The sequence below is a fragment of the Clytia hemisphaerica genome, unplaced genomic scaffold, assembly GCF_902728285.1.
Source record: "Clytia hemisphaerica strain Z4C2 unplaced genomic scaffold, Clytia hemisphaerica genome assembly, whole genome shotgun sequence".
In the NCBI taxonomy this organism is placed as follows: domain Eukaryota; kingdom Metazoa; phylum Cnidaria; class Hydrozoa; order Leptothecata; family Clytiidae; genus Clytia; species Clytia hemisphaerica.
Window position 1 is genome coordinate 998,887 of NW_027104530.1, and position 26,636 is coordinate 1,025,522.

General features: G+C 34.8%; 1 protein-coding gene across 1 annotated transcript; it reads right to left on the reverse strand.

Moving 5' to 3' along the window:
• Positions 1–1,222: 1,222 nt before the first annotated feature.
• On the reverse strand, positions 1,223–26,139 carry LOC136822353 (uncharacterized). The gene is made up of 22 exons (XM_067078592.1): positions 25,719–26,139; positions 18,388–18,609; positions 17,694–17,848; positions 16,064–16,256; positions 13,588–13,680; positions 11,580–11,699; positions 11,205–11,304; positions 10,907–10,958; positions 10,253–10,496; positions 9,660–9,708; positions 9,352–9,488; positions 8,837–8,929; positions 8,567–8,715; positions 8,295–8,370; positions 7,978–8,111; positions 5,637–5,775; positions 5,364–5,437; positions 4,414–4,474; positions 4,039–4,093; positions 3,325–3,647; positions 2,588–2,843; positions 1,223–2,096 (listed from the first exon to the last, which is right to left on the reverse strand). Exons 1-22 carry the CDS (start codon positions 25,932–25,934, stop codon positions 1,297–1,299), a joined length of 3,741 nt encoding a protein of 1,246 aa, XP_066934693.1. The 5' UTR covers positions 25,935–26,139; the 3' UTR covers positions 1,223–1,296.
• Positions 26,140–26,636: the final 497 nt, after the last annotated feature.

Here is a 26,636-nt window from a genome sequence, read left to right on the forward strand (position 1 = left end):
TCAAATCTTTTTTCCTATCAAATTTCAAATTAATCCTTGAAATGTGTTTCTTTAAAACAGGTTTGTGGACGTTTGGTTGAAACAATTTCGGCTCAGTCGGCGAAAAAAGACCGGCCGGTGATAAAGGTCCTTGTTTTTCAGTTCTGTTCATATTAGAAGAATAATCTGATCCTTGTTTCTCAGTTCTATTCATACTAGGGGAATAATCGGAATCGACTGGCTCTTTCTTCACAATAGGTTGCGGAGCTGGTATCGTAGTTGCAGATTTATTACCAAAGCTTATTACATTGTCTAGTTTAGGAACGTTCGATGGATCGAGTTTTTGATATCCAATTTGAGAGCTCTCTGAGGAGCGTATGTTTTGTAGTGCGGTGTACGGAGCGTGCGAATCAGAAACGGGCATGCGCGGGTGATCAGTGGTGTAAATTCCAGGTGATACCCGGCTGTCAAAGCGCTGTAAGTTCGGTGGTACGGATGGATATTTACCAGAATGTAGGGTGGGTTGAGCTGGTTGTATACGCGGTCGAACGTGAGGTGGCGGGTTGGCGGCCATGATGATAGGGCGTGTTCGGTCACCGTGTGTTTGAACATGCATTGCTGGTAGGATTTGGTAGTTTCCGGGTGGTGGGTAGATGGCAGCAACCCCTGAGGTGATTTTCTTGCCATTTGTAACAGGACGAGTGACTAGAGTTGAACTGGGTGGTAGTTGATAGGGACTTTGCGATGGATCTGTAGGATGGCCGTAAGGGAAGCGAACTTGCTGCACTGGCATAAAGATTGATGAGATCCCGTGAGGATGCGCTTGTAAGAAACCGTTTATGGTTGTCGTCGTCATCGTAGAAGTTGCACTAAGATCAGGTCTTATGCTCTCCGAAGCGTACATCCTTCTCTCAGGTGGTCGATTGGCAGGTAAGCGGTTTTCCTCGTATGAGAGATCCTTTGGACTGTGCGCATGCATGTCCTGTATACCTTGTACAATTGTCTGCATTTCAGGCTTTCTGTTCATTTCCTCGTTTGGTTTCATGAGTGCCGATTCTCTATATTTTCGCAAATCTTCAGAAGTTTTGTACGGATCTAATGCTGGGTTGTGTTGTGATGCGGAGTTCGGGGGAAGCGGGACGGTACCAGGTGGAGGTTGACCGGGTGGGTATCTTTGGTTTCTTTGAATCTCAATGTCGGCTATACTCCTATACGGGCTTTCATATTGAGATGGGTTTTTAGAGGGCGACTTTCCGTTTATCAGCTGTTGTTCGTTTTCTTTGACAGCCTTTTCGTCAAGCGAGCTAGCGAAGAATTTCATGACCCCGCAGATATGGATTTCGTTTGCGGGTGAAGTCTCTTTTCTGGTCTCATAAGAAAATTGTCTGGTACTTTGATTCCTAAGTTAAAAGGGTTGGCACTGAGTAAAGCTCGCTTTGCAGCTTTCCGTGTCGAGTTTTTGTACTCGTCGAATTCCTCGTTAAAAGAAATGCTACGCTTACCACGGAATCGGTCTCTCTCTTTATTGATTTTCTCTTGTAAAAACAAACGAGTTTTGTCGTCTCTCGGTATCTCTCGTTTTGGTGGGTCAGAGTAATCTCGACGTGACGAGTCTGGTGAATCAGGCGGTGGGGGCGGTGGAGATAAAGGTGAATCATCGTTTTGCGGTGGCGGTGCGATGGGCGGCTGTTTTATTGGAGGTCGCTGTAATGCTTTTGATCTCTTCACTCCATCTTGAAAATGATGTGAGCGATGTGGGTGTTGAGGTGGCGGGTTGAAAAAACGCACTGGTTGACCAGATATTGGCGCGCCCACACGCCCTACTATTGAATAACCTTGCGGAACACACAATACAGCTTGCTTCTGAGATGGGTGACCTGGTGGTAGATGATGGTTTGGTAAAGGGCGTTTTCCTTGTGGCGTTGAGCCTTCTCCACCTTTATGGGCGAGTTTTGTTTGAGACATGTCAACAAGTATGGACGCTGTTTCAAGATCCTGTTCTCCACGTTTATCACCTCCAGAGTCTTCGTTACTGTTCGCAGATGTGGCACGAAATATTCTCGGCCGGGACGGTGAAGAAGGAGCCGACCTTGACATACCATGTCGCGGAAGAGAAGCTATAAACATACAATTTTCATATTTTTAAATAAACTTACGCAAATTTCGCTATTTTTTTGTTTCACTAAGCAAGAAAGGGTTAATTCGAATAGAGTAAGTGGGCCGGTTGGCGGCCAAGCGACTTTAAAACCATAGCCCTATGTAGCAATCCCCGCTTTAAAGACTCCTCGATACAAAATAACACAAAAAAACACACAAGCCCACGAATGAACGTTGGATAGGATTTGACGTATAAAATGAGGAGCTTAGCTTAGATCTTCCTCTTAAGATATTATTGTGGAGGTCAGGTAAGGTGAGGAGGAGAAGTTCTCTTAATTTATGTTTCTTATTTTTATAATGTTGTTCCTTGGAATAATTGTAAGACGAAAATGCAGTCCGGCTGGAATTTTACACAGATCTTCCCCATATTAGATCTTCCCTTAAACCAAAAGAAATCCCCTAGACTCCTCTTGAAAGAAAAATCTGATAAATTTAGACAAGATTTTATTACCTGAGGAAGCGGTCAAAGTAGTATCTTTGCTGGTCAGCGAAGTCACATCAACGTCCATCCGTTCATCTGTTTTGCTGGTCACCGGCATGGCTGGTGTTACTAGATCACTTGGTGATCCTGCTGTAGACATTGTCAGGTAAGGCGATTCAGCATCATCTACAGTACTCTTGTTGTCTAACGTACTACTCGCTTGTTCATCACTGACGGTAGCAGTGGTAGTGCCGTCGGTTGTGGATGAAGTATCTGCATTCTTGGGCTGGCGGAATCAAAAGGAGGTATTTCAAGTTTGGCAAGGTGGAAAATTCACCATTTGGGAAGAAATATTTGAATTTGAGGAAGCGATTTCTCAAGTAGATTGAATGGTATTTTCCTTAACCTTAACCAAAGCGGAACGACCTCTAGTGTACAAAAACTTTTTTTAATATCATATTTTCCACTTTTAATACTAAAAAAATGACATACATAAGCTCTACTTTTGACTTTGCTGACTATAATACCGTACATCAGAAGGAAAATATCCATGTTTAAGTAAACTATGGCTAGTAAAAATTCACAATTCAAGTTGGCTCTATGGAGTGCTGTGTTCATTAGAGGGTGTTGCTCAATAAAGAGCGGCGCTAAATTGAGGAAATTGGAAATACACGATAGGTTATCTTTATCTTCGTTAGAGCCCACAACCGACCAAAGTATTTGAAGGTGTTCTTTGAGATGAAAAGGAATGTTTGAAAAACCCTTACCCTGACAGGGGAAATAAGATCGCCATCTGACTCTTTATCTGATGACTCGTCCAACACCGGGCGGCTCGATTTAGCGATGTACCCTGCACCATTCATCTCCTGTACGTTAGAGACATCACTTCTAGCACTGGTAAGACCTTCGTTGATTGTGTACGCGTCTGAGAAAGAACCATCAGTCGTGTTTCCTCCATCGTTTGTAGTGGCCAAGGAGCCAGCACTGTCAGCATAATAAGAAGGATCCACTGGTGGTTGGACAGGTTTCTGTTTCATCTCTGATTCCCAATCGTGCAAGAAATAGGACTTCTCTTTGTGAATTGTTGGTGCTATTGAAATCAATTATAAGAAGAGTAATTTCATCTTGTTTAGTAAGGTGGTAATACTTTGATTCGCACGAATCCATCGTTAAATATACAGAGTTTAATTCTTAACAATGCTTCCACACTGAACCCAAACTAGACTGACCTTCATGGCTTTTTCTTATTCAGTAAATTTAGTTTTGGTGAGATACTCGCTATACAAATAGTGCAATCATAGACATTTACCACTTTATTACTACTTTCCGTACCGCAACTAAATAGAGCTATCCTATTGGCTCTTTTTTATCAATTTATTCCAATCCATAGAATTGATGATCCATTTTGTTACGGAAAATAATGGCATCGTAGACGCGTGAGATTTGTCTACTGCTAAGAAGACAATACAAGTGAAACATACTTTTCCTGTGCAGGTCGATTACAGCTTGTTGAATTTCAATCATGTTGCAACGTTTCTAAGCGACAATAAAAGGAAATACCACACAAAAGTTTCGTGGAAATACCAAAACCAAATAAAGTGGTCTCTAAAGAGGACACTTGAGGACGAGGAGCTGAGCAAATTTGAAATGACTTTGGGAAAACTATGCAAAAGTATTAAATATAAGAAATTTTAGAGTAGAAAATAGATGACAGTTTAATACTTTAAAGCCTTTTAAGAATCAAGAAATCAGGAAACGGATACAACATTTTCTGTCATTCAGTTTTCTCTCACATAAATATTTTATGGGGTAGATAGATGATCGGATGTGAGATGGGATTGTAAAAAAATACTCACATCTTCACGCGTGTGCAAGCTTTTTGTGAAAACATTCAGAAGTTTGTCTGGACAGAAAAACCTATAAATATGAAAAATAAAGAATTATAGAAGGAACTTTGTTTTGTTACTACATCCTGTATGTTTAAATATTTAATGTGACATGATAGTAATCAATCAAGACTTCTCAGAAAATCGTTTAGATGTTTTAACAAGCTAACTAATAAGCGATATTGCCTAACAACCTTTCTAAGAAGGAAGAGGAAGGAGAAATAGAAGAAATCTACTAAAACTTGGTGAGTAGAATAGTCTTAATCTACTTTTGAATCCTAGGCCATTATTTCTCTCTTAAATATTTGCCCCCAGACGCACAATACAAATTATGTTTTAATGTAATAGAATCTTGGTATGTTTATAATCAGTATTACAACCACAAATCCTGGACAGAAAACTTCAGATTTAGCTCTTTCAAGATGGGAATCCTCGTAGGAGATTCATTTTAAGCAATCCTGTTATAAGTGTTATGTTTTCTAATCAAATGTTTCTTAAGCTTTTTCACTAAACGCTAAAAGTTAAATTAATTACTGATTTCACAGGTTTAAAAGTTTCTAACTGCAACAGTTAAAAAAGATTTTGCAGCTTAAAGTTTTTTAGTATCAAAAGAGAAAAAAATGTTCTTTTCGTTTTTCTTATACTGCTCTTGAAGAGCATTTTTTAAACACATCATTAAACCTAATATCCGTTTTTGAATCCTTCGGATGGACTTTTGAGTTTTAAGTCTAAAAATGTTCTTAAAATGATGTAATTTCCCAATTTTGTAAGTATTTTTGTCCATTTTCCTAAGAAACCGGGCGTTTTAAAGCCTTCAAAGCCTTAAATTGTTCTAAGCTTGTACCTAATATTTTGTACTTTGAAGTATTATGTTCTAATATAGTTTGTTCTTTTTTTAAAAAAAAGGGTAAGAAGCTTACAGTATATTCATGTTCAAATAGTTTAACGAGGGTTCTTCGTTCATCTTCATGTGTTCTCTGAAGAACGTCATCAGCTGAAATGATTATAAATAAAAATAAGTTTTGTCTCTTTACATACATGCTACAAAATTTTGTCTTCTAACCATCCAACCGGGAATGATGGACCAAGTTATACTTCTTTGTTTATATATAAGTTTGGGAAAGTAAAGAGGCAAAAGAAACCAGTTTTCCCTTTCTTGAAGCCGCTAAAGAATTTTGAAATTCGAATCTTACCTGAGTTGATGTATAGTTTTTAAACGGTCTGACAAGCGTGAAAAGTTGCCACATGGTTAAGCCAAAAGCCCAAACATCAGTCTTCTGGGTGAACAGTTGGTTTTGTTGTAAAAATATTTCTGGTGCGAGATGTTTATATCTGTTGACAAAGGAAAAAGTTTGAATGGTGTCTTCGTAACAAAAGACAAAACAAGTTTTTATCAAGCTTCCATAAAAACATTTAGACCTGTATTAATCTAGAGAATGAAAGTGAAGCAGCAAGAAGATAAAAATGAACAGCAACTGCGAATGGAACTGATGATGAAAGCTAGATAATAAGGCATAAGAGAAAAATTAAAGAATCAGTAGCGATTAGCGTTTTGCGAAAATGCATAAACAGGAAATTTCTCATGATGTGAGGGGGAGAGGGAGGGGAGTAAAATCAAATTTTATTGAAATTGAAACTGCTGATTGGGCGTTGTATTAATGTTTTTGAATGAAAAAACAACCAATTGTAAGAAAAAGTCAATGAAAATCTAGGAAAAACGCGATTTCGGCTATTTTCAGGCTTTTTCGCCGAAAAATTTTTCTCAAATCGACTCGGCTGTTTTGGCATGTTTAATAGATCTTTGACAAAAAATCAAAAAAACTAATGAGAAATCGGGAGAAAATGCCGAAAACAGTGTTCCGGCAATTTCGGCATTTTCGGGCCGGAAATGAATTTTTTTCAAAAATCGGGCTCGTCACAATTTAGGTATTGACATTTGCATAGTGTGCAAAATTTCATGAAATATAAGTACAGTCAAGAATTCAAGAAATACTGTTTTTTTCCTTTTTTCTCTTCCGGCGTGTGGTGTTTCCCGGCGATTTTTAGAAAGTTCCGGCTTCACAATCAATTTATTGAAAGTGAAACATGTTGATGTGAGCTTTCTATTCATAATGTTTTGAATGAAAAACAACAAATATATGGAAAAAGTCCAATGAAAATCCAGAAAAAACGCGATTTCGGATATTTCCGCATTTTCGGCCGGAAAAAATGTTCAAAAACAAACTAGGCCATGTTTGGGCATTTTACTACGCTCTTGGCACAAATAGAAAAAACTAATGAAAATCTCGAGAAATTCCGAAAACCAGTTTTTCCGGCATATTTCCGCCATTTTCGGGCGGAAAAATTTTTTTTTCGAAAATCGGGCTCCGTCACATTTTGGGCATTGCCATTTCGCATCATTGTGCACAAAAATAGAAAAAGCTAATGAGCCGATCCCGAGAAAAGCTGGCAACAGACGAACGGACGGACGGACGGACAAGGGTTAATTTAAAGGACTACCTTAAGGTAGGTCCAAAAAGTCTCTTGCATCCGGCTACATTTATTATTCTGACGTCACTTAATAAACACATTTTNAGAAAATCTCTCTTTCAATCAGGGGGTCATTTTAAGAAGAGAAAATTTTTTAAAGCACACTTTTGTTTACTTTTTGATTTTCTTTTTTTTATGAAATAAGTGTGTCAAATTAAAAAAAGTCAATGTTTTGAAAAATTGTCATTCTCTCTAACTTATCAGAAAAAACTAACAATAAAATTTCGAGAAAATCCCAAAAAACCGTCTGTTCCGGGACATTTCCGGCCCTGGCGAGCGACCGGAAATATTTTCTTTCGAAAATCGGGCTCCGTCACATTTTCGGCATTGCCATTTTGCATCATTGTGCAAAAAATCATGAAAATCTGTCAAGTATAACTTGAAAAAGAAGATATCTGTTTTAGCAAGTTTGTGGCCGGTTTTCGCGTCCGGCGATTTTAAGGAGTTCCGATTGAAAAATGATTTTATGAAAGTAAATATGCAAAGTTTGGGTATCACCATAAGAACCGTTGTGCTTCTGTAAAAAAACGGCAAAATAAGTGAACAAGTGTCACGGAAATACGAAAAAACGGCGATTTCCGGCACATTTCCGGTTTACAGGCCGGAAAAAATTTTTTCGGAAAACGGTTTTTCACATCTTTTCGGCAGTACTAACGCGCCTAGTACAAAAAATCAGAAAAAAACTAATAAAAATCTCGAGAAAAAAAAAACCGCTTTTCGGAACATTTCCACCTGGCGACGAAAAAATTTTTTTCGAAATCGGGCTCCGTCACTTTTGGGCATTGCCATTTTCATCATGTGCAAAAAAATTAGAAAACTAATGAGCGATCCGAGAAAGCTGGCAACAGACGAACGGACGGACGGACGGACAAGGGTTAATTTAAAGGACTACCTTAGGGTAGGTCCAAAAAGAACTCCCATTCTGTTAGTCATGTTAGTTCAAGAGAATCGGCCACTTTTACATAAACAACTAATTTAAAAGTAGCTTAAGCCTAGTAAATTCACCTTTTTTGAAAGATACGCTCATCCAACTTTTTGAATGTCGATAATTTCCATGTGATACAACAATCAGAAAGCTTGATAGTTTTAGGGTCCTTCATAAAGAACTTGCTCAACCTCAAATCTGCATGGATCAAATTCTGCAAATGGAGAGAAGATAAAAGTTTAAATGTTATATAAAAGTCATTTTAAAGTGAAATATAATATAATCATCAGTGATAAAGAAAAGATTAAGAAATAATTTTCTGAATTTATTAAAATAAAGGCGCATTACTTCAATCAATTCAACGGCTTCTCAAATGTTTGCATTTATGAAAATATACCTTTGTGTGAAGATAAGTTACTGCCTCTGTTATTTGCAAAAGATACTTCAGCAATCCTCCATACGTCACTTGGGACCTGAAGAATACAAAAAGAATTGAATAATTTACAGCTGTGGACAGTGTTGTTTTAGCTTGATGGAATGGTTGATTAATACAATTATGTCTCAAAAAGAAAATTGTCTAAATTCAGTTTGAGAGAAAGAAGGAAGGGTGAAATCTTTGCTTTTCTGTTTTGAAGCTTAAAATTTTGATGTTTTATTTTCACTGCTTACCTATTGAGTTCCAGAAATTTTTCAAGAGATCCCAAGGGAAGATATTCAAATGCAAGAAATAGATCCCCTGTAACAGACATTCCGACAAATGGTAAAATTCGAAGGTCATCTTGAATTTGCATCAATAAAGTTGCCACATCGTTCAACATCTAAATAATAACAGATATTTACCAAAAATGTTTGAGAGTTTAGTGTTAAGAAGACAGAACTAGAACAACATTTTGTTGTGGGTAAAGTCTATTCAATCACATTTTTAATAATGCAACTTACATCTGATTTCAATGTAGGGTATCGCTTTACAATAACTTCCCGTCTTTCATCCGATATTTGAGCTTCGGATTTGAAAACATCTCCAAAAGCACCCTAAAATATTCAAAGTTACTTTACATAAATTATTATAATCAATTAAAGAGTATGGTTGCATTTAATCCTTTTTGGGAATGGATCCATATCTAGTTAAAGACTTGATGATCACGTCATTAGGGATTGGAAGATTAATAACTTGGGGGGGGGGGGGGGGCTAACATTAATGTTTTCTACATAGCTTATGTTTCTGATTTGACGCATGGTCTTCCCAAAGGGATTTTCATTCCAGTATCAGAAGACAGCACATGCGTTTTTTTTTTGGTATCAAATATTGCACAATATTTGCACTTAAGTTTACAAGCATCTAGGTAAACCAAGCCATAAATAACAGAAACATCAAAATAAGAAAATAATTTACAGCTTGGATATCTCAACTAATTTTAACCATTGATTTGTTTGGTTTAGCAAATCATACTTACATTTTTGAGATGTTTCAATTCCATTCGATTGCTGTCCAGTAAACAAGGACTGATCGATGAATTAATCTCAATGTGATTTTTACGGCTTGGTGGAGGTGGTCGAAAATTGACAGGGTCAGTGTACATAGGAACTTTAACTTCATGAAGAAAATAAATTATAATTAGTATGGTGTATCAAAAATTTCCCAAAATGATCAAGGTCACACGAGAACATTGGATACCTGTAATTCAATTTTAAAAAGTTGCTCAAGAATGGTTTCAAGAAATATTTCAGAAAGCATCCAGCATATCAAAGTTTAGACACTTACCAACTATTTTTGGACTAAGACCCTTTTGCAAGCATGCCTTGATTTCAGCCTACAAAAGAAAATTAACACTAAATTAATAAAAGATCTGAGAAAGTCTTGCAAGGTTTTGATAAAAATGACATCGTTTCCAGGGATTGAATTAGCGTACCGCATTTCGCAATTCGCGATGCATTTTTGGATTACTTACAAGCTAAAGATTAAAAATTGATCCATTTTAGGATGCAAAATCATGCTTACCAAATTGCGATGCACTTTCTTTCCCTTATTTTGATGCCTGATTTCGACATTATAAAAACAGTCTGGAAGGCTTTTGTCTCTTTCTATTGTTAAAAGGTGGAGCTTACGTACCAAAATCTATTTATTTTGCAAACTTTTTGATCATGTGACTGGAAAATAGATCAATCCCAAGAGGAGATTTTGGTAACATGATCAAAAAGTATGCAAATCGCAACTTGCTTTTTGTTTTAACGGAAGAAAATTGAACAGAAAGCTAAAACAATACATTGCCAGACCAGGGTTTTTTATAATGACTAAGATTTCGATCAACCAGATACTTGACATAGAATGCATGAGAAGTTTATTGAACAACTTACACTATTGTCAGGGTTTTTATAAAACTCTTGTAATTCATTCAAATCTTGAAACTTGCGTTTATCATCAATATTGAATATAACTTTATTATCATCAATTTTTTGCCTTATTACAACATGAGCAAAAGTGTCATCTTCTCTGATCAACGATAATACAAAACAATCATGTTGTGTTGTGTGCTCCCTGAGCAAGTAGGTCCCAGGTTCACGCCCTTTGGAGGTAAGAATTTGCAAGGCAACCTCGCGTCTAAAATAAAGAAATATGTCGTAAGAATCAATTTTTATGTACATCAAACACAGAATCTTCTAGTTTTATTTGTGATTGTAAACTAGAATTTTCTATACGCGAAGTTAACTAATTTATGAGACGCTCAGAGAACATTAAAGACTGTTGTTGATTGTTACCACAGAAGTCTGCATATTTTCAGCAAACATGTGCTATCTAAACAGTAAACAGCAAAGTAGATTTTTTCATTGTTGCAAACATCCAGCTACCTTTTCTTTGCTGCAAGCAGATTGCTGACAAATATTGCTCCTTAGGTCTAACCCTATTCTGAAAATTACATAATAACCAGCTTATTTATAGTAGTTTGAATTCAAAAAGGAAGGTTTATAAATTTGGACGATCAAAGATAATAATAAAAAAACAAATCTTACTCTATAGGACCATGATACACATGTTTTGTCAATATGTTGCTTGTCAGCATTTCTAAATTTAAAAAAGTAATTTTAAAGTCTTACAATTAAACCGAAAAAGCTGTAAGTTTCAGACATGTTTGCAGAGAAATCTTTCAACATTTTCCAATTGAAGATTTTAAAATGATTGTTAGTCATAATTGCATAATTTGGACTTTCGTTGAGAAACTGAATTTTAATCAGTTCTCTAAAATGAACAAAAATCATTTCAATCATTCAAATAACTTCTGTAATGGAAGGGAGAAAAATAATTACTAACCATTCAATAACGTATCATACTGATTAACCAGAAGCTGGAAATATCCATCAACAAAACTGAATAGTGATTCCACTTGATCATCAGAATAGCAATACATCATCTACAGAGAAAGAAAATGCAGATACATGATTATGAAATTTAAAATAAAACCAGTATAAACAGCAAGAATTGTACAATTTGAAAAAAAAACAACAACAAAAAATATAGATTAATAATACTTATGGCGACATGGCGGCATTCATCTAGTTCAAAATTCAACCTACTGTAATTAGAAACAGTTGGTTTTTAATGGCACTGCTTTTGGAAATGAAAGGCAAAGAGCCACCATGTTTATTGCTAAGAAATTGAATTTAAAATAAAGAAACACAAACAAACCTCTGGGGGTTCTCTTCCTCTCAATACCATAATTCGTTTTCCTTTCTTGCTATCAGTTTTGTCATCTGTAATATCTTTGAAGCGGTGAAACATTTCATAAGGTGATTCCCATAGCGTCATCTGTAGAGATATTGATAATAACATGATAAACAAGCTATATGCTGAATGGACCTACCTGATGATGAAAGTTATATAGCAATGCGAAAAGAAAAATGAAAAAAAATCAGTCAGAAAATATAGTGCTTAGCGAAAATACAAAACACAATAAATTCATCATTGATTGTTGATGGGGGGAGAGGGAAGGGTTGTAGGGAAAAAATAAATAGGAAGTTCTGGTCGCAAAATTCAGTTTTATTGACAATTGAATCATGCTTGATGGTGAGCATTGTTATCAATAATGTTTTTGTGTGAAAAATATAGAAATATAAGGAAAAAATCAATGAAAATCTGCAAAAATAAAGAAATTCAAGAAATACTGTCTTTCCGGCGAAAAAAGGTTGTTCCGGCGACTTTTAAAATAGCTCCAGCTTCAAAAATCAATTTTATTGAAAATTGAAACATGCTTGATGGTGGGCATTGTTATTACTAATGTTTTTGAATGAAAAAACAACCAATTATAAGGAAAAAGTCCAATGAAAATCTAGAAAAACGGCGATTTCCGGCATTTTCCACCGGAAAAATTTTTTTCTCAGAAATCGGACTCGACCATGTTTAGGGCATTGTTAATACGCATCTTTGAGCAAAAAATCAGAAAAAACTAATGATAAAATCTTGAGAAAATGCCAAAAAAACAGTTTTTCCGGCATATTTCCGGCATTTTCGGCCGGAAAAAGATGTTTTTCGAAAATCAGGCTCCGTCACAATTTAGGTATTGACATTTTGCATCAGTGTGCAAAATTTCATGAAAAAATATAAAGTACAGCTCAAGAAATTCAAGAAATACTGTTTTTCCGGCGAAAATCGGCTGTTCCGGAGATTTTTAGAAAGTTCCGGCTTCAAAAATCTATTTTATTGAAAATTGAAACATGCTTGATGGTGGGCATTGCTATTAATAATGTTTTTGAATGAAAAAAACAACCAATTATATGGAAAAAGTCCAATGAAAATCCAGAAAAACGGCGATTTGCCATTTTGCATCTTTGTGCCAAAAATCAGAAAAAACTAATGAGCCAATCTTGAGAAAAGCTGGTAACAGACGAACGGACGGACGGAGAGACACAGGTTAATTCATAGGACCTCCACCACCGGGGCACCCGGAGGTAGGTCCAAAAATCTAACATATAAATTTGATTACAAGTATTTTAGTTTAAAGTTTTAAAAAGAAGAAAATTACTCTTTGAAATAAATAAGAATTTTTTCAAATTACACTTGCTATATTGTGATTACATAATCATACTTATAGTCAACATCAAAAATATGAATGATCTGATTGCCTATAACCACGTAAATAAATGTTGTATTTCATATTTTACACCGTGAAAATACGAGACCACATTCACCAAAAGGGGTCACGGAAGCAAGAGGTCATATTTTTTCAATGTTATCCTGGGTTTTATCCTCAAAAATGATTACTTTTTCGTTAAAATGTTCTGATATTTTTAATGACCATTTAAATAATTTTAGATTGTGAGCTCCATTTCAGGGATTGAATTAGTCTATCGCATTTGGCATTTTACGCTGCGTTTTTTGATAACTAAGCTAATAATTGAAAATGTTTGGTTTTAATGTTCTGTTTTTAAATATTCTACCGTTATTTTTATCTGCGTGCGAGAGGGGGTGGTACTTTTTGCAGGGACCTGAACCTTTAGATTTCAACTGGGACCTGAACCTTACTGAAAAGTGGTGGGGACATAAAACTTAGGGGGGGACCTAAATTTGTTGGGGGACCTAGAACCCGGCATTCAGAGCCAAGTTTGCCAAAAAGTTTGATACTTTTTCTTATCCTTTTTGATGCACGTGTTATTAAAAAGTCCCTAATATACCAAGTAAAAAAAGAAAGAATAACTACCTTTACATTACCAATAATAGCACGCTTCATAATTTTTGTTGGTGTGATCCATAGTTCAATGTTGTTTGGGTTATCCTTCCTTTCTCCTTCATACTAGAAAGAAAAAGGATGTACAACTTTCATAAAGAGCTATAAGCTGTATCTATATATTGCATTGTTTTTGAATTTTTTTAAAGTTCTTCTCAAGATTTTAGATGACCCTTCCCCAAACTCCAGATCCTTGGATCAAAACAGTTGCAAATCAGGTTGACTTGACATGTAAAACTTTCATTTTTCTTTAGCCTTTTCTTTTTCTTTCAAAGTAACTCCAAATAGCCTAGCTACAATGGCTAATAAAGGTTTATAGTAGGGGGAATTTTGTTCGATTTTTTGGAATCGCTTGACTGTTTTGTTAGAAGCACTTGTTATACATTTTTGGAAAGCTAAGGGGTAGGGGAATTGAAATTACTATGTTTCCAAATTTTTTTCGGACACTTTGGTGTGATTTTCGGACAAATATGACGGTCTCAGGCAAAAATTATAGGGTTAAAAATTAATGAAAATTTTAGCTCGAGAAAACGGAGACCTGTTGTATATTTTTGGAAAGCTCTCAAAAAATTAGGATTAAAGATATATTGCAAGTATAGGTGATTTTTGTGCCTAACTCGAGATATTAACCCTTGAAAACCGTGTTTTCAGTCAGAAACAGCTATTTTGTCCAGTTTTTGCGCTTTTTGAAGCTCAATATCTCGAGTTAGGTACTGAAATCACCTATACTTGCAATATACCCAATATATCCTAAACAAAAGTAATTCATACTACTAACAAAAGTAATAATATCCTTTGAAAAAAATTTTTCCCTCGTGAACTACAATAATTTAATTTAGCTGATTGAAAAACAAACAGGTTATCAATTTTTCTTAAGAAATACTAGAAATCGTTTTTGTCCTTAGGAAATACAATAAGTAATTTTAGACCACCAACTTCCTTGGGAAATACAAGAAATTTGCTATTAGTAATTTTCCTTGGTAAATTAAAATAAAAACTGTTTTTGGTAATTATCCTTGGAGGGAAAATGTTTGATGATAATTTCCTTAAGACAAATTCATGAGGTTGCTTTCAGAAATACCCCTTGACAAAAACAAGTTATTACTGTCGGTTATTTTCCTTGACAAATACAAGAAGTTTATTTGGTCATTTTACCATGGTAAATAAAATGATAATTCTTGGTGGGAAATGATACAACTAATTGTTTTTATGATTTTCATTAGGATATAAAAGAAAGTAATCTAAGTGATTGTTTGATAGATCAAACACAAAGTACAGGAAAAAGAGTGTCACCATGGATGATGCCAGTATGGCTAGTACTTAAACTTCAAATAAATGTTCATATACACGAAGCATTAAAACAGCTGTTTAAAAATCATATTGCAATAGTGATCAAATAGATTATTGCAGGGCTGCAAATAAATATTTTTAGTCAATCGGACATCATGTCCGACATAAATGAAATCCTGTCGGTCAAACTCGAAATCCTGTCGGTCAAACTCAAAATCCTGTCGGTCATTCAGTGTATATTTTTTTAAAGTTACGGAGAAAGCGAGTAGAAAAAATAAAAGTTATCTTTGAAGCGTTTGTTACTGTATATAACAGAGCAATTGATTCGATAAAAGGGATCTTAGAAACACCCTTGGAAGTTTTGAAGAAAGCAAGTTGATAAAAGTTAACTTAGAAACACTCTTAAAAGTTAAGAAGAAAGCGAGTTGATAAAAGTTAACTTAGAAACACTCTTGAAAGTTACAAAGAAAGCGAGTCGATAAAAGTTTAACTTAGAAACACCCTTGAAAGTTACAAAGAAAGCGAATTGATAAAAGTGATCTTAGAAACACTTTTGAAAGTTACGAAGAAAGTGAGTCGATAAAAGTTAACTTTGAAACACCCTTGAAAGTTACAAAGAAAGCAAATTGATAAAAGTGATCTTAGAAACAAAGAAGGTTACGAAGAAAGCAAGTTAACAAAAGTAATTTAGAAACACCCTTAAAAGAGTTACAAAGAAAGCGGGTTGATAAAAGTGATCTTAGAAACAAAGAAAGTAACGAAGAAAGCAAGTCGATATAAGTTAACATAGAAACAGATTTATTTTCAACTCTCAAGTTAATGCAGGCCATATTTTAGAAAGGCAGGGCAGCGTCCGTTGGTGGCCAAAAAGGGCACTTTTTCTTGTGTTTTTCTGCTAAAAAGGCTGTTTTTACCAAAATTTTAGAGATTTTAGGAGGGGCAGCGTCCGATGACCAGACGCTAAAAGGGCATGAAAAATGGCCTGTAATGGTTTATTCCTTTTTTCATTCGGACAGCATGGCTGACACAAAAGATTTTCAGTCGGTCAAATAGCTTTTTCAGTTGGACATTGACCGATTACCAACGCTTATTTGCAGCCCTGTTATTGTTGAAAAACTGTTTGAATTAGACATTCAGTAATTCCAGTAATATAATTTACCTTCTTAATATGAAAAATCTCTTCTCTGTAATGAGATAGCAATTCAACTTCTGTGACAAAATCTTTATCAGGTTCAGCAACTTTGGAGAAACAGTTCAAGGATTTTTCTACTTTCTGTTTACATTTTGATACATCTCTCGGTCCTTGAACATCATTGTACTTTTTGACAATCTCATCAAGGTTGAATATTTTCCTATAAAATTATAATTGATGACTTTGAGATAACTTTGATTTAAAAATGCTAACTAGGAACAAAGCCAGAGATATAACATTTACCCAGAAATCAAAAATCTTACTCAGATCATTGTCTATTTCAAAGCTCTGAGGCTTTAAGAATCTTGAATCCCCTTCTAGTTTTTTCCATTTTCCTTTCAAAACTACCAAAATCTAAACAGACAATAATCCGTTGCAATACTTGATAATCACCAATTTTCTGACCGATCCACCTAACTCCAAAATCTAAGAGTCGGGTGACAGCAATCCAACATTTTTTGAAACACAGCCCAGTGGGTAGAAATAAAACATCACCCATACTGAATCCCTTATTATTATCAACTCCTTTCAGGTCCTTTTCATATAATGAAAACACATCCAATTTTCTCATTTTTTCAAAACTAACTATGACAAAGTGTGGGAACAAAAACACATTAAAATTTGAAAATTTGGAAGGAGGGACATTTTAAAACAAGTAACGTAACGTAAGGAAGTATAATATAATAGAGGAAACTTAGACATAAACTGATTTTGAACTATTTCTAAATCTTGAAGTTAACCTATTTGTACTCAAACAATAATGAAAAGGCAAAATAAGGTTCCCATTCACTTTATTAAAGTGAACATGGTTATGAATTATTTTAATAAATGCCCCTTTTTTTAAATAGCGCTCCTCGAGTAAACATCCCCCTAAAAGCCAAAAAAAATATGAAGTATTACAGTCTATCTTATAGCATCATCATTTTTGAAGTGTTAAAATTTGGGTCTACTTTATGAATAAATATTTAAGAAAATTATAAATTATTTAGCAATTCTAATTGACTTTTCAAAGTTTAAATTGGATAAGAAGAAAAAGCTTTGGAGCCGTCCACATAGTACGTACGCACTAAGGGGGAAGGGGGGGTCTTCTCAAAAGCGTATGCTTGTGTACAGGGGGAGGGGAGAGAATTTTTTTTAATAGCCCTTTTTTGCTTGTTTTTTTTTGTCAACTTTTACACTTGTTATATGCATCAAGGAAAAGAAAAGGTATCTTGATAAGCATTGAGTTTCATGTATGAAATAAAGGTTTGAGCCAAACAATTTGAATTCTAAATTTTCTTCAACCGAGGGGGGGGGTGAATGAAAAAGTACGTACTTACCAGAGGTCATATACCCCATACATTTGCATACGCTTGCGTACAGGGGGGTACTCGATTTTCGACATTTTAGTTCGTACGTACTATATGTGGGCAGCCCCTTTGTTGAATTTTCCAATCTTAGCTTCATTTCATTGCTAACTCCATTATTTGGAAAAGTACTAATTTAATTTTTTTAATAATTTTATATTTAGTCAAGAATGTATTTAGTTAAGAATGTATTGAGTTGGACCTATGAAAAGGAACCATGATATGACTTTGAAATGAAAATGAAACCTTACTTGTTTTTGCTCTTCAAGACATCTTTAAGAGGGAGAACATTTTCTTCTTTAGCCACCATCATCATTTCCAAAATAACCATCCTGAGCAAAATCTTCTCATTTTCTCTGCTTTCCAATTGTCTTTGAAGAAGACCATTTTTGAAAATGTAACGGCACTAAAAAATTCATATAAACATATGGATATTTCTAATGCAAATCCAAAAAAATGTTGGAAGGCTTTATCTCAGAAAAGACTTAACATCTAAAAATGATCATCTATAAACTTTATTTAGATGAATTAAACCCTTTGGCATTTTGGCCAAAATGCTCCGCATATAAGATGAAGATGCTCAAAGGGCTAAATAACCAAGCACTAAGAAAAAAATAGTACAGGGAGAACCCTAGGATTTTTAGCGTCTTTCATGGAACACAACGACGTGTGATTGGTTCAAAGGTAGATATGATTTGAGAGTGCCAAGAAACTGACATCACAGGGAAAATCCTTAATCCTTGAAATAAGTGAAAAATGCTGAAAAATGACGAATTTTCTAAGTTGAATTTAGCAAAAATGATTGATACTATCACATAGAGAATGAAATTCTGAGTAAAAAAAGTGTACTAAAACAAGTCATACCTAAATTTAAAAGTTCTTATACTGAATATTTGATAGAAAATCCATAGAAATTTTTTTATATTGACAATGATAGCTTCTTACCTGTTTGACATAATACAAGTACGCAGTCTCATCAAATTTCCGCAACTCGTTTGAGCTTAGTACTTTGAATTGTAATGTTAAAACAAGTTTGTTCCAATATTTTGAGTTGATAGTGTCAATTCTCTTTGTTTGAATTAACCAATTATTTTCATTACTCAGACCAAAAAATGTTGAAGTCTTTGGGTATATATTCAGTTGTCTGCAGGCATCTCTAACAACGTCCTATAACACAATTGAACAAGAATCTCAGTTTCGAAAACAAAAGCTTAGAATTCCAAGAATAAAGAAATATGAGATGATATAAATAAACAGACCACTTAAAAATAATAAAATCAGATCAGCTTGCATTTAATCAACTTTCTCTTTTGAAAGATAAATCAAAAGTACTTTCACTATTGTATTGAAAAACTCTCATGATAGATAAAATTTAGCATTTCTGTTTAGTAGTGGGCTTTACGTAGGTAAGCAGGTCATCGCTCTTGACTCCCATTGGGAAGGTCCGAGTTTGATGCTCACAATGTTACAGTGATTCACTTGGTAAGTAACCTTCTCCCGGTGCTGAAAAATTGCGAAAAGTTTTGCACTATGGATTTTATTGACCAATTCTGGCTGAGCATGTTGATCAATCAAATAAAACAAAAATTCATCATCATCTTGGATTCTATACAGAAAATACACTGCAGGGTTCAGACAGACCTTCGAAAATAAAATTCCCTGAGTTTCCCTGAATTTTAATCAATTTTCAAAGGTTTTTTCCCTGAGAAATTCCTCATTTTAGCTATTTTTCCCCTATTTTTTCCCTGAGTATCAAGCAAACCATAAAAACTAAGCAGAGTCAAAAGAGATGTATCTTTAAACAAAAGGCACACAAATCAAATGGTAAACCTAAGGTAAAAATTAAAGCTACAAATACTGCATATGAATAAACACTTTAAAACTAAAAAAACTTTTAAATCTGTTTTTTCTATTCATTCTTCAAAAAATAAAATTCCCTGAGTTTCCCTGAGCAGACTGGGAAAAAAATAATTTTTCCCTGGGTTTCCCTGAGTTTCCCTGATTTTTCTAAAAATTTATCAATTTCCAGGTTTTCCAGGTTTTCCAGGGTCTGTCTGAACCCTGTACAGGAACAAAAAAGCTTTGAAACCTTTTGTTGTAAATTATAAGGTCATTTCAATCATTTTTTTTCATGAAATGAAAAATAAACAGTGCCTTTTAAAATTCAATTTTTTTTCATCTATCAACAAATTTTGAAAGAAATGGTTTTATTAGGCGTCTTCGGTACAGTCTTTGAAAATTGGTGGTTTACAGAGAAACTCCTGTAAAAATTCCAAATTGTGTGTCATTGTAACGCCAAAAGTTCTGAAACTTTAAACTTTCTGAATAAAAAAAGATCAAATCAAAGCGCTATCTTGGGAAATAAATAAAAAATTTGACTGTATGTTAGCAATCGGTCATTTCAGGTTGTTTCAAGCTTTCAGTTTTTATTTAATTGTCGTTGGATCCTGAACTTGATTCAGGTAACTTTTATCCTTGCTTTTGCGAGTACATCCTGTAGATGACAGATGTATTTTTTCTGAAACCTTTATTTCCTAGTGTGACTAACTGAAGGGACAAGAGTATATAGACCTAACTCATCATACAAAAATTACGGGAAATGCATAATTGGACTTTTGTACCCTATGCTGCCCGCAAGCACTTAAGCTAAAGTCCTGCAAAAGTGGGACAAAAATCAGTTTTTTGAAGCTTGCAAAAAAACGCCACATAGAAGATCTTCCAAATTCAATACCTTAATGCCCTTAATTTCCGCGGGCTTTTTATTTTCGAGCCCTTTAATTTTCGCGCACCCCTTAAAAACAACCTTTCGCTCGCCCTTCTATTATTATCAATTTTCGCGCATCCTAAAATTTGTTTCTCTTTACATATTTTACATATTTTTTTCTGGCCGTTTTCTAGTCAAATCCTCATAAAAAAGTCTCCAAAAGGGGGACACTCTAATTAGCGAACATTAATCTGTTTCCCAATGGTGTCCATTAATTAAAAGCTCCACTGTACTATGAATAACATAATTTTATCAAAATTCATGATTAATTGTGAGACACAAGTTATATTGCTTCTTTTATGACTTTCTTGAGTATCTTGTTTAAAAGTATATCATAAAATACAATTTAAAACCATTTTGAAAAAGGTTCTAAATTGATTTTCTTTTGAAGATTCTCGACAATACCGGACTGTTTCCATCCATTGAGTACGATTTCAGGGTGATAGGCATAGTCGTAATATTTGACAATCTATTGGGCATAAGTGACTAAAAATTCCTTATTTGCTAATTAGCCACCTTTTAATTTACGTGTGGCCTAGTGCGCGAAAATAAGACTTTTTCGCGCACCCTTTAATTTTCGTGCAGTGGTAGTGCACAAAAATTAAGGGCGTGCGAAAGTTAAGGGCATTAAGGTATGTGAATCTACTGTATTAGCAGTAAAAAGCAGTAAAAAATACAACTTTTCTATTTTTCTTTTTTTTTGCAAAAGTTCTAGAAATGAAAATAAAAGGATAATGATAATTGAATACTATCCACTGATGATCCACTGTTTAATGCATTTTTGATATTTTGAAAAAAAATTCCTCGTTATTCTGATTTTCAGAAAAAAATTTCCCTGATTTTCTGATTTCCAGAAAAAGTTTCCCTGATTTTCCAATTTTCTGAAAAAGTTTTCCAATATATACATCGGAAAATCCAATAACTTTGAACTTGGGCCAAAATTTCGGATTTTGTTTTGAAATTTTTATGCAATATGAACATCTCAAGTTGGCAGGTCTGTGGACTGAACATTTAGCTAGAATGATACCCCTGATCCAGACCAGACGTTACTAATCGATAAAATAGATTATCGATTAAAATAATTAATTGATTAAATATCGATTAAAATAATCGATTGATTAAATATCGATTAAAAATAATTGATTGATTAAATATCGATTAAAAACGATTGTTAGTATCGATTATATCGATCAGATATAAGATATTGATTATATCAATCATCGATATTATCAATTAAAAATCGATAGGGTCCAGGTATCGATTAGGCGGCAATCACAAATATCTTCATTTCGCGTCCTCGTTGGGTCTAAAAAGTGAGTCGGTTGGTCGGTTGTAAAAATGTTGGGGTTTTTCCATTTTTCCATCCATTTTTGGAGTGCATTCTTGGAGGAAACTGCCAGCCAGCCAGCCAGCAGCCAAAACAACCGCATGTAATGGGTGGTTTAAAATTATGACCTTTGAACACTGACCTTCAACCCCAAAATGGTGCATGTAATGATAAACAAAGTCAAAATGCTGTGAATGCGCTAAAAATTGCTCGCAAAAAATCGGCAATAATAAAATTTTTGAACTGAGGAAAGGTCATTGACAGAAAAAGCCCAACAAATTTACTGACTCACCGACTCAATTCTACTAAATTTTTGAGAGTCGGTCGGGCGACGCGAAACGAAGATATTTGTTATTGCTGCCTTATATCGATATTAATTTATATTATCAATAGACCTTTTTTCAAAGAGGCCACCCTGTTGAATAATTATGTAGTCACGACCCTCGACATGGCCCGAGAATTCTCGGGCCAAAACTTTTATTGGAATTCGCGTAAAGCCAGAGTATGGCCCGAGCTGGCCAGAGAATTCGGGCCGTGTTCGGGCTACACTCAGGCCAATTTTTGAAAACATGATTTAAACAGGCGTGTAATTTCAGGATTGAATTTTTTTAACATTTTCTTTGAGAAAAACTTGGTTTCTCTTAATCATATTAAATATATGAATGTTGTAAATTCATATAAATATTAAATGTCTTATTTGGTATGAAAACATAGTTATAAATATACTTAGGGTGGAAATATTTGCTAGTAAACTGGTCCTGGTTTTAAACTGAAGCGTGTCCACGGGAAGCTTGTAAAGTTTTTTTGAGCGATATAAACAAAACAGACAAATCTTATTTTGTACTATTTTGTTTGACTGGACATGCTGAATCAATTTAACATTTAACATGGCCCGAACATGGCCCGAATGACTCGGGTCATGTTCAGGCCAAAAGAATTGATAGGGTCTCTTGGCCCGAACATGGCCCGAGAATTCTCGGGCCATGTTGAGGGTATTATGTAGTCCAGCAGAAAAACAATGATAAAACCACGCATAATTGTTACAATATGCATGATACAGTAATTATTAACACTGTAATCAATATCATCGATTAAAAATCTGGTAACAATTTAATTTAGTGCTAACAAATTGTGAGTATCGATTACCTATCGATTATCGTTTTTAATTGATATTTAATCAATCGATTAGCTATCCAGACGGTGTCAATCGAACGAATCAAACGCTGAATCAATCGAACGCAATTAAACGCAATCGAATAATTGCAATTCCATTGTTACTTACTTGTGTAGTTACTTGTGTAGTTGTTTGAGCATCCTGCTTCAGGTAAGGTTCTTGGTGAACCACGCCTCTGTGTGATCAATCTGTCGAGAGAAAAAGAATCTCAGCAGATATTTTTCATGTCAATTATTGAATTTGAATTAGCTCTCCTGCACCCAGTATATCCATGGATCTGGGGTTCATCTGGGATAGACTTAAGGTGTGTGTCCAGGGCTCTTTTGAATTTATCGATTTATCGATTTGAGGTTTCTGATGCTCTTCGGCATAGCATTAAAAAGTTTTGCACCTTGCACTGCAAGTGTGCTGTCTCTAAATTTTGATGTTTGGTTCTTTGGAATTGACAGTGTACACATCCGGCCCAGCCGGGGGTTTTCAGTGGTTTTGATACCATTTACAGTAGGTACAATCTTTTCCATCACCTTCCAGACATACATTATTCTGTAACGTTCTCTTTGCCTTTGAAGTGAGTAAATTTTTGTCTGTTTTAGACACTCCCAATAATTGTTTGGGGTGCCATTTATCTTTCGTAAGAAGGACTTTTGAATATCTTCAAGTCTCTGAATGAGACCAACTGCATTTGGGCTCCACAGAACGGAGCAATATTCTAGTATTGGTATCACCAATGATTTATATAGTACGATCATACAATTTAAAGATTGTGAAGAAAAAGTTCTCAGGATCCAAGATGTTAAGTTTTTAGCCTTTTCGATTACTGCAGTAATTTGCTTCTGAAATGTGCAATTACTGTCCATCAGGATTCCAAGGTCTTTCACAACATCTTTGTTTTCAATCTCAACACCAGACGGTGATGTATAGCTTGTTTGAGTCTTGATCTCATGGTTCTTTCCATAGCGCAAGAGTTCAAATTTTATATCATTCAGCTTCATATTGTTGTCATCCGTCCATTTATATATTCTATCAAGATTATTTTGAAGTAGGACAGCATCTTCTAGAGTTTTGACTTCCTTTGTGGCGCGAGTGTCATCAGCGAAGGATTTGAGAAAGCTGTGCACCACTTCCTTGTCAATATCCCCAATCAATATGAGGAAAATCAAAGGTCCCAAAACACTACCTTGAGGGACTCCTGAAATGACCTGTTGTGATTCAGAAGTGACACCATTCACTAGCACTGATTGTTTTCTCTCTGTTAGGAAGGACTTTAGCCACTGTAATAACTTTCCATCTATTCCTAGTTTCTTTATTTTTCGTAGGACAATTGAATGGTCTACTTTGTCAAAAGCCTTTGAAAAATCTAGGTACACAACATTGTCGAACGCAATTGAATCGCAATCAAATATTACCCAGGATTTACTGTTCGATTGCTTCGATTACGTTCGATTGCTTCGATTACGTTCGATTGCTTCGATTGCTTCGATTGTACAGTCAGGATTAACCGCCTACATAGGAACAAATTTTTCGATTTCACAAATATTCCTATCTAGGATATAGGTACTTATCTAGGAATAATTTTTATTCTAAGCTAGGAACATTTTCTTTCTTCTCCAAATTTTTCCTTTCAAAACAAAGTCGCATGTTCAAGTTATGACTAATAGATGTAATAATACAAAGTGGTTTCTTCTTCCAAAAATCAGCACTTTTGGTGGGTGGAAGGGTGGAAAATCTTAGCTTTTGTTAAAAAATACTTAAATAGGAACATTTTAAGGCTCTCTTTACCAAAAAACGGGATTTGATGTGTAAATAGACCATTAATAAGCAGTGGAATCTGCCTGGAAACTTTAAAATGCAATAACTCAATACTGCATTGATGAATCTTTCTGAAATTTGGAACACAGTTAGAAAATACCTAAATGAAAACATAGATGATAATTGATACATGCGACTTTTTTTAGTTTTAGTGTAAAATAAAAATTTCTAAAATATTCTAATCTTAGAATAAAAAATATTCCTAGATAAGTACCTATATCCTAGATAAGAATATTTGTGAAATCGAAAAATTTGTTCCTATTTAGGCAGTTAATCCTGACTGTTGTATTCCATTACGTTCGATTGGATTCAATTGTGTATTAGATTTTATTCGCTTTGGTATGGTACTTAAGCACTCGGCCGCCCACACTAAAAAGCACTAACAGAGTGATCCAATTTGATTTAATCGCAATCAAATTCATCGTACATAATCGTAATCGAACATTAATCCAATGTAATTGACAATCAATCAAACCAATCGAACATAGTCAACTATCAATCGAACATTACTCGAACGCAATCGAACACAATCAAATATTACCCAGGAATAGGCCGCTCGATTAAGATTCGATTACGTTCGACAATCGAATCGCAATAATTCGATCGCGTTCGATTACGTTCGATTGGTTCGATTGCGATTTTTGTTCGAAGTTGTTGGATTGACACAGTCTGGGCTATCGATTTTATCGCTTAGTAACGTCCAGGATCTGTGAAAGCACAAAATCCCAGCTTTAGAAAAACAAAAGCGCAAAATTTCTAGATAAGAAAAATTCAAAGCGGGTTGACAGCTAAATACCCAGACATTGGGCTATTCCAAAGAAAAATTGTACAGGGGTATTGACGAACTTTTTTCACTAACCCCCCTGGAAAACTGGGATAACAAACTATCCCCTGGAAATTAGGAGTCAACACCCCTGGAAAGTGAAATTTTGTGAAAAAGGGCCTGGAAAGTGACTATTGATGCCAGTTTAGGAGGAGAGAACCCCCTGGAAACCTTTAATAACCCCCTTGGAAAATCTGAAAATAACCAAAAGGCCCTTGGAAAATCAAGGCTCAGACCTCCCTGGAAAAGTTTGTCAATACCCCTGAATGGTTAAAAAATGGAATAGCCCATTCTAATTGTTGTATGTTTATTCAGAGGAGAATTTTTTTCACGTGAAACTGTATAAATAATGACACTGACAAAAGATGAAAGCACTTACTCTGACAAGGACATCTGTCTCTTTTCCTTTAGTCAATCTGATTCTATTCAAATCAACTGGTATGATTTTATTATCAACTGTCCAAATTTCCAATTTATTTGCTTGTAAAAGTGAGTCAGCTGTCTTTTTTTTGGACAAGCTCTTGTTTTTCAGTCCAAGTTTTCCCACAACCGTCATGAATTGTGAGCCAGAATTATTCTTCTCTGATCCATTCATGTTTTCCAATACGATGAGAAATCGCTAATAGAATGATTACCATTTCATTTTGAATTATAATTCTTCCTTTTGGTACTAAAAATCCTTTCAAAACATGTTATTTGCTTGAATTTCTTATACTACGGCCAGGGGATTGGTACCGAGAGTTCTTGGAACTTGCGTTCTCAGATTTGATAGGCGCAAAGCATCCTGGATCATCTCCACCCTCGTGCCTATCGATAAAGCTTTTGGAGTTTTTAGGTCTTTAAATGCTATTTATTTAAAAAAATCGAATCAATTAAATAACAAAAAATTACCAATGATGACTGAAGTTGAAGAAAATATGGTTATAACTCATTTTGTTCCAAAGAACTCCTTTATAAAACGAAGGAGAGCATGCCGAGTTAATGAACATATAATATTTCTCAATTCAGGGGGTACATTTAGAAATTTTACTGCCTAAAGAAGTGATTTAATAAGTTCTAAATGAAAAAATAATGACTTCAACAGGTTTCAAAATATTAATGCCTATTAACAATAAGAAAATTTTGAAGTTGAACTTGCTGAAATAAAATTTCTTTGATGTGCTTCAAATGTCAGCCAAACCTCCTGTAAGTGTTTTGTTTCCCAGAAACCGATATCATACTAAAAACAATGACTCAAAACCACTTATAATTGTTCTAATCAGTGGTTTAAATGTATAGTGAATAAAGAGTCTCATGT

Excerpts from the sequence above, each read along its gene's own strand:
- LOC136822353 (XM_067078592.1), bottom strand. The coding sequence starts at position 25,934 with ATGAATGGATCAGAGAAGAATAATTCTGGCTCACAATTCATGACGGTT. Across the intron at positions 11,305-11,579 it reads GAGGAAGAGAACCCCCAGAG|ATGATGTATTGCTATTCTGA; the intron begins GTTTGTTTGTGT and ends CTTTCTCTGTAG. Across the intron at positions 8,930-9,351 it reads AATTGAAACATCTCAAAAAT|GGTGCTTTTGGAGATGTTTT; the intron begins GTAAGTATGATT and ends TGAATATTTTAG.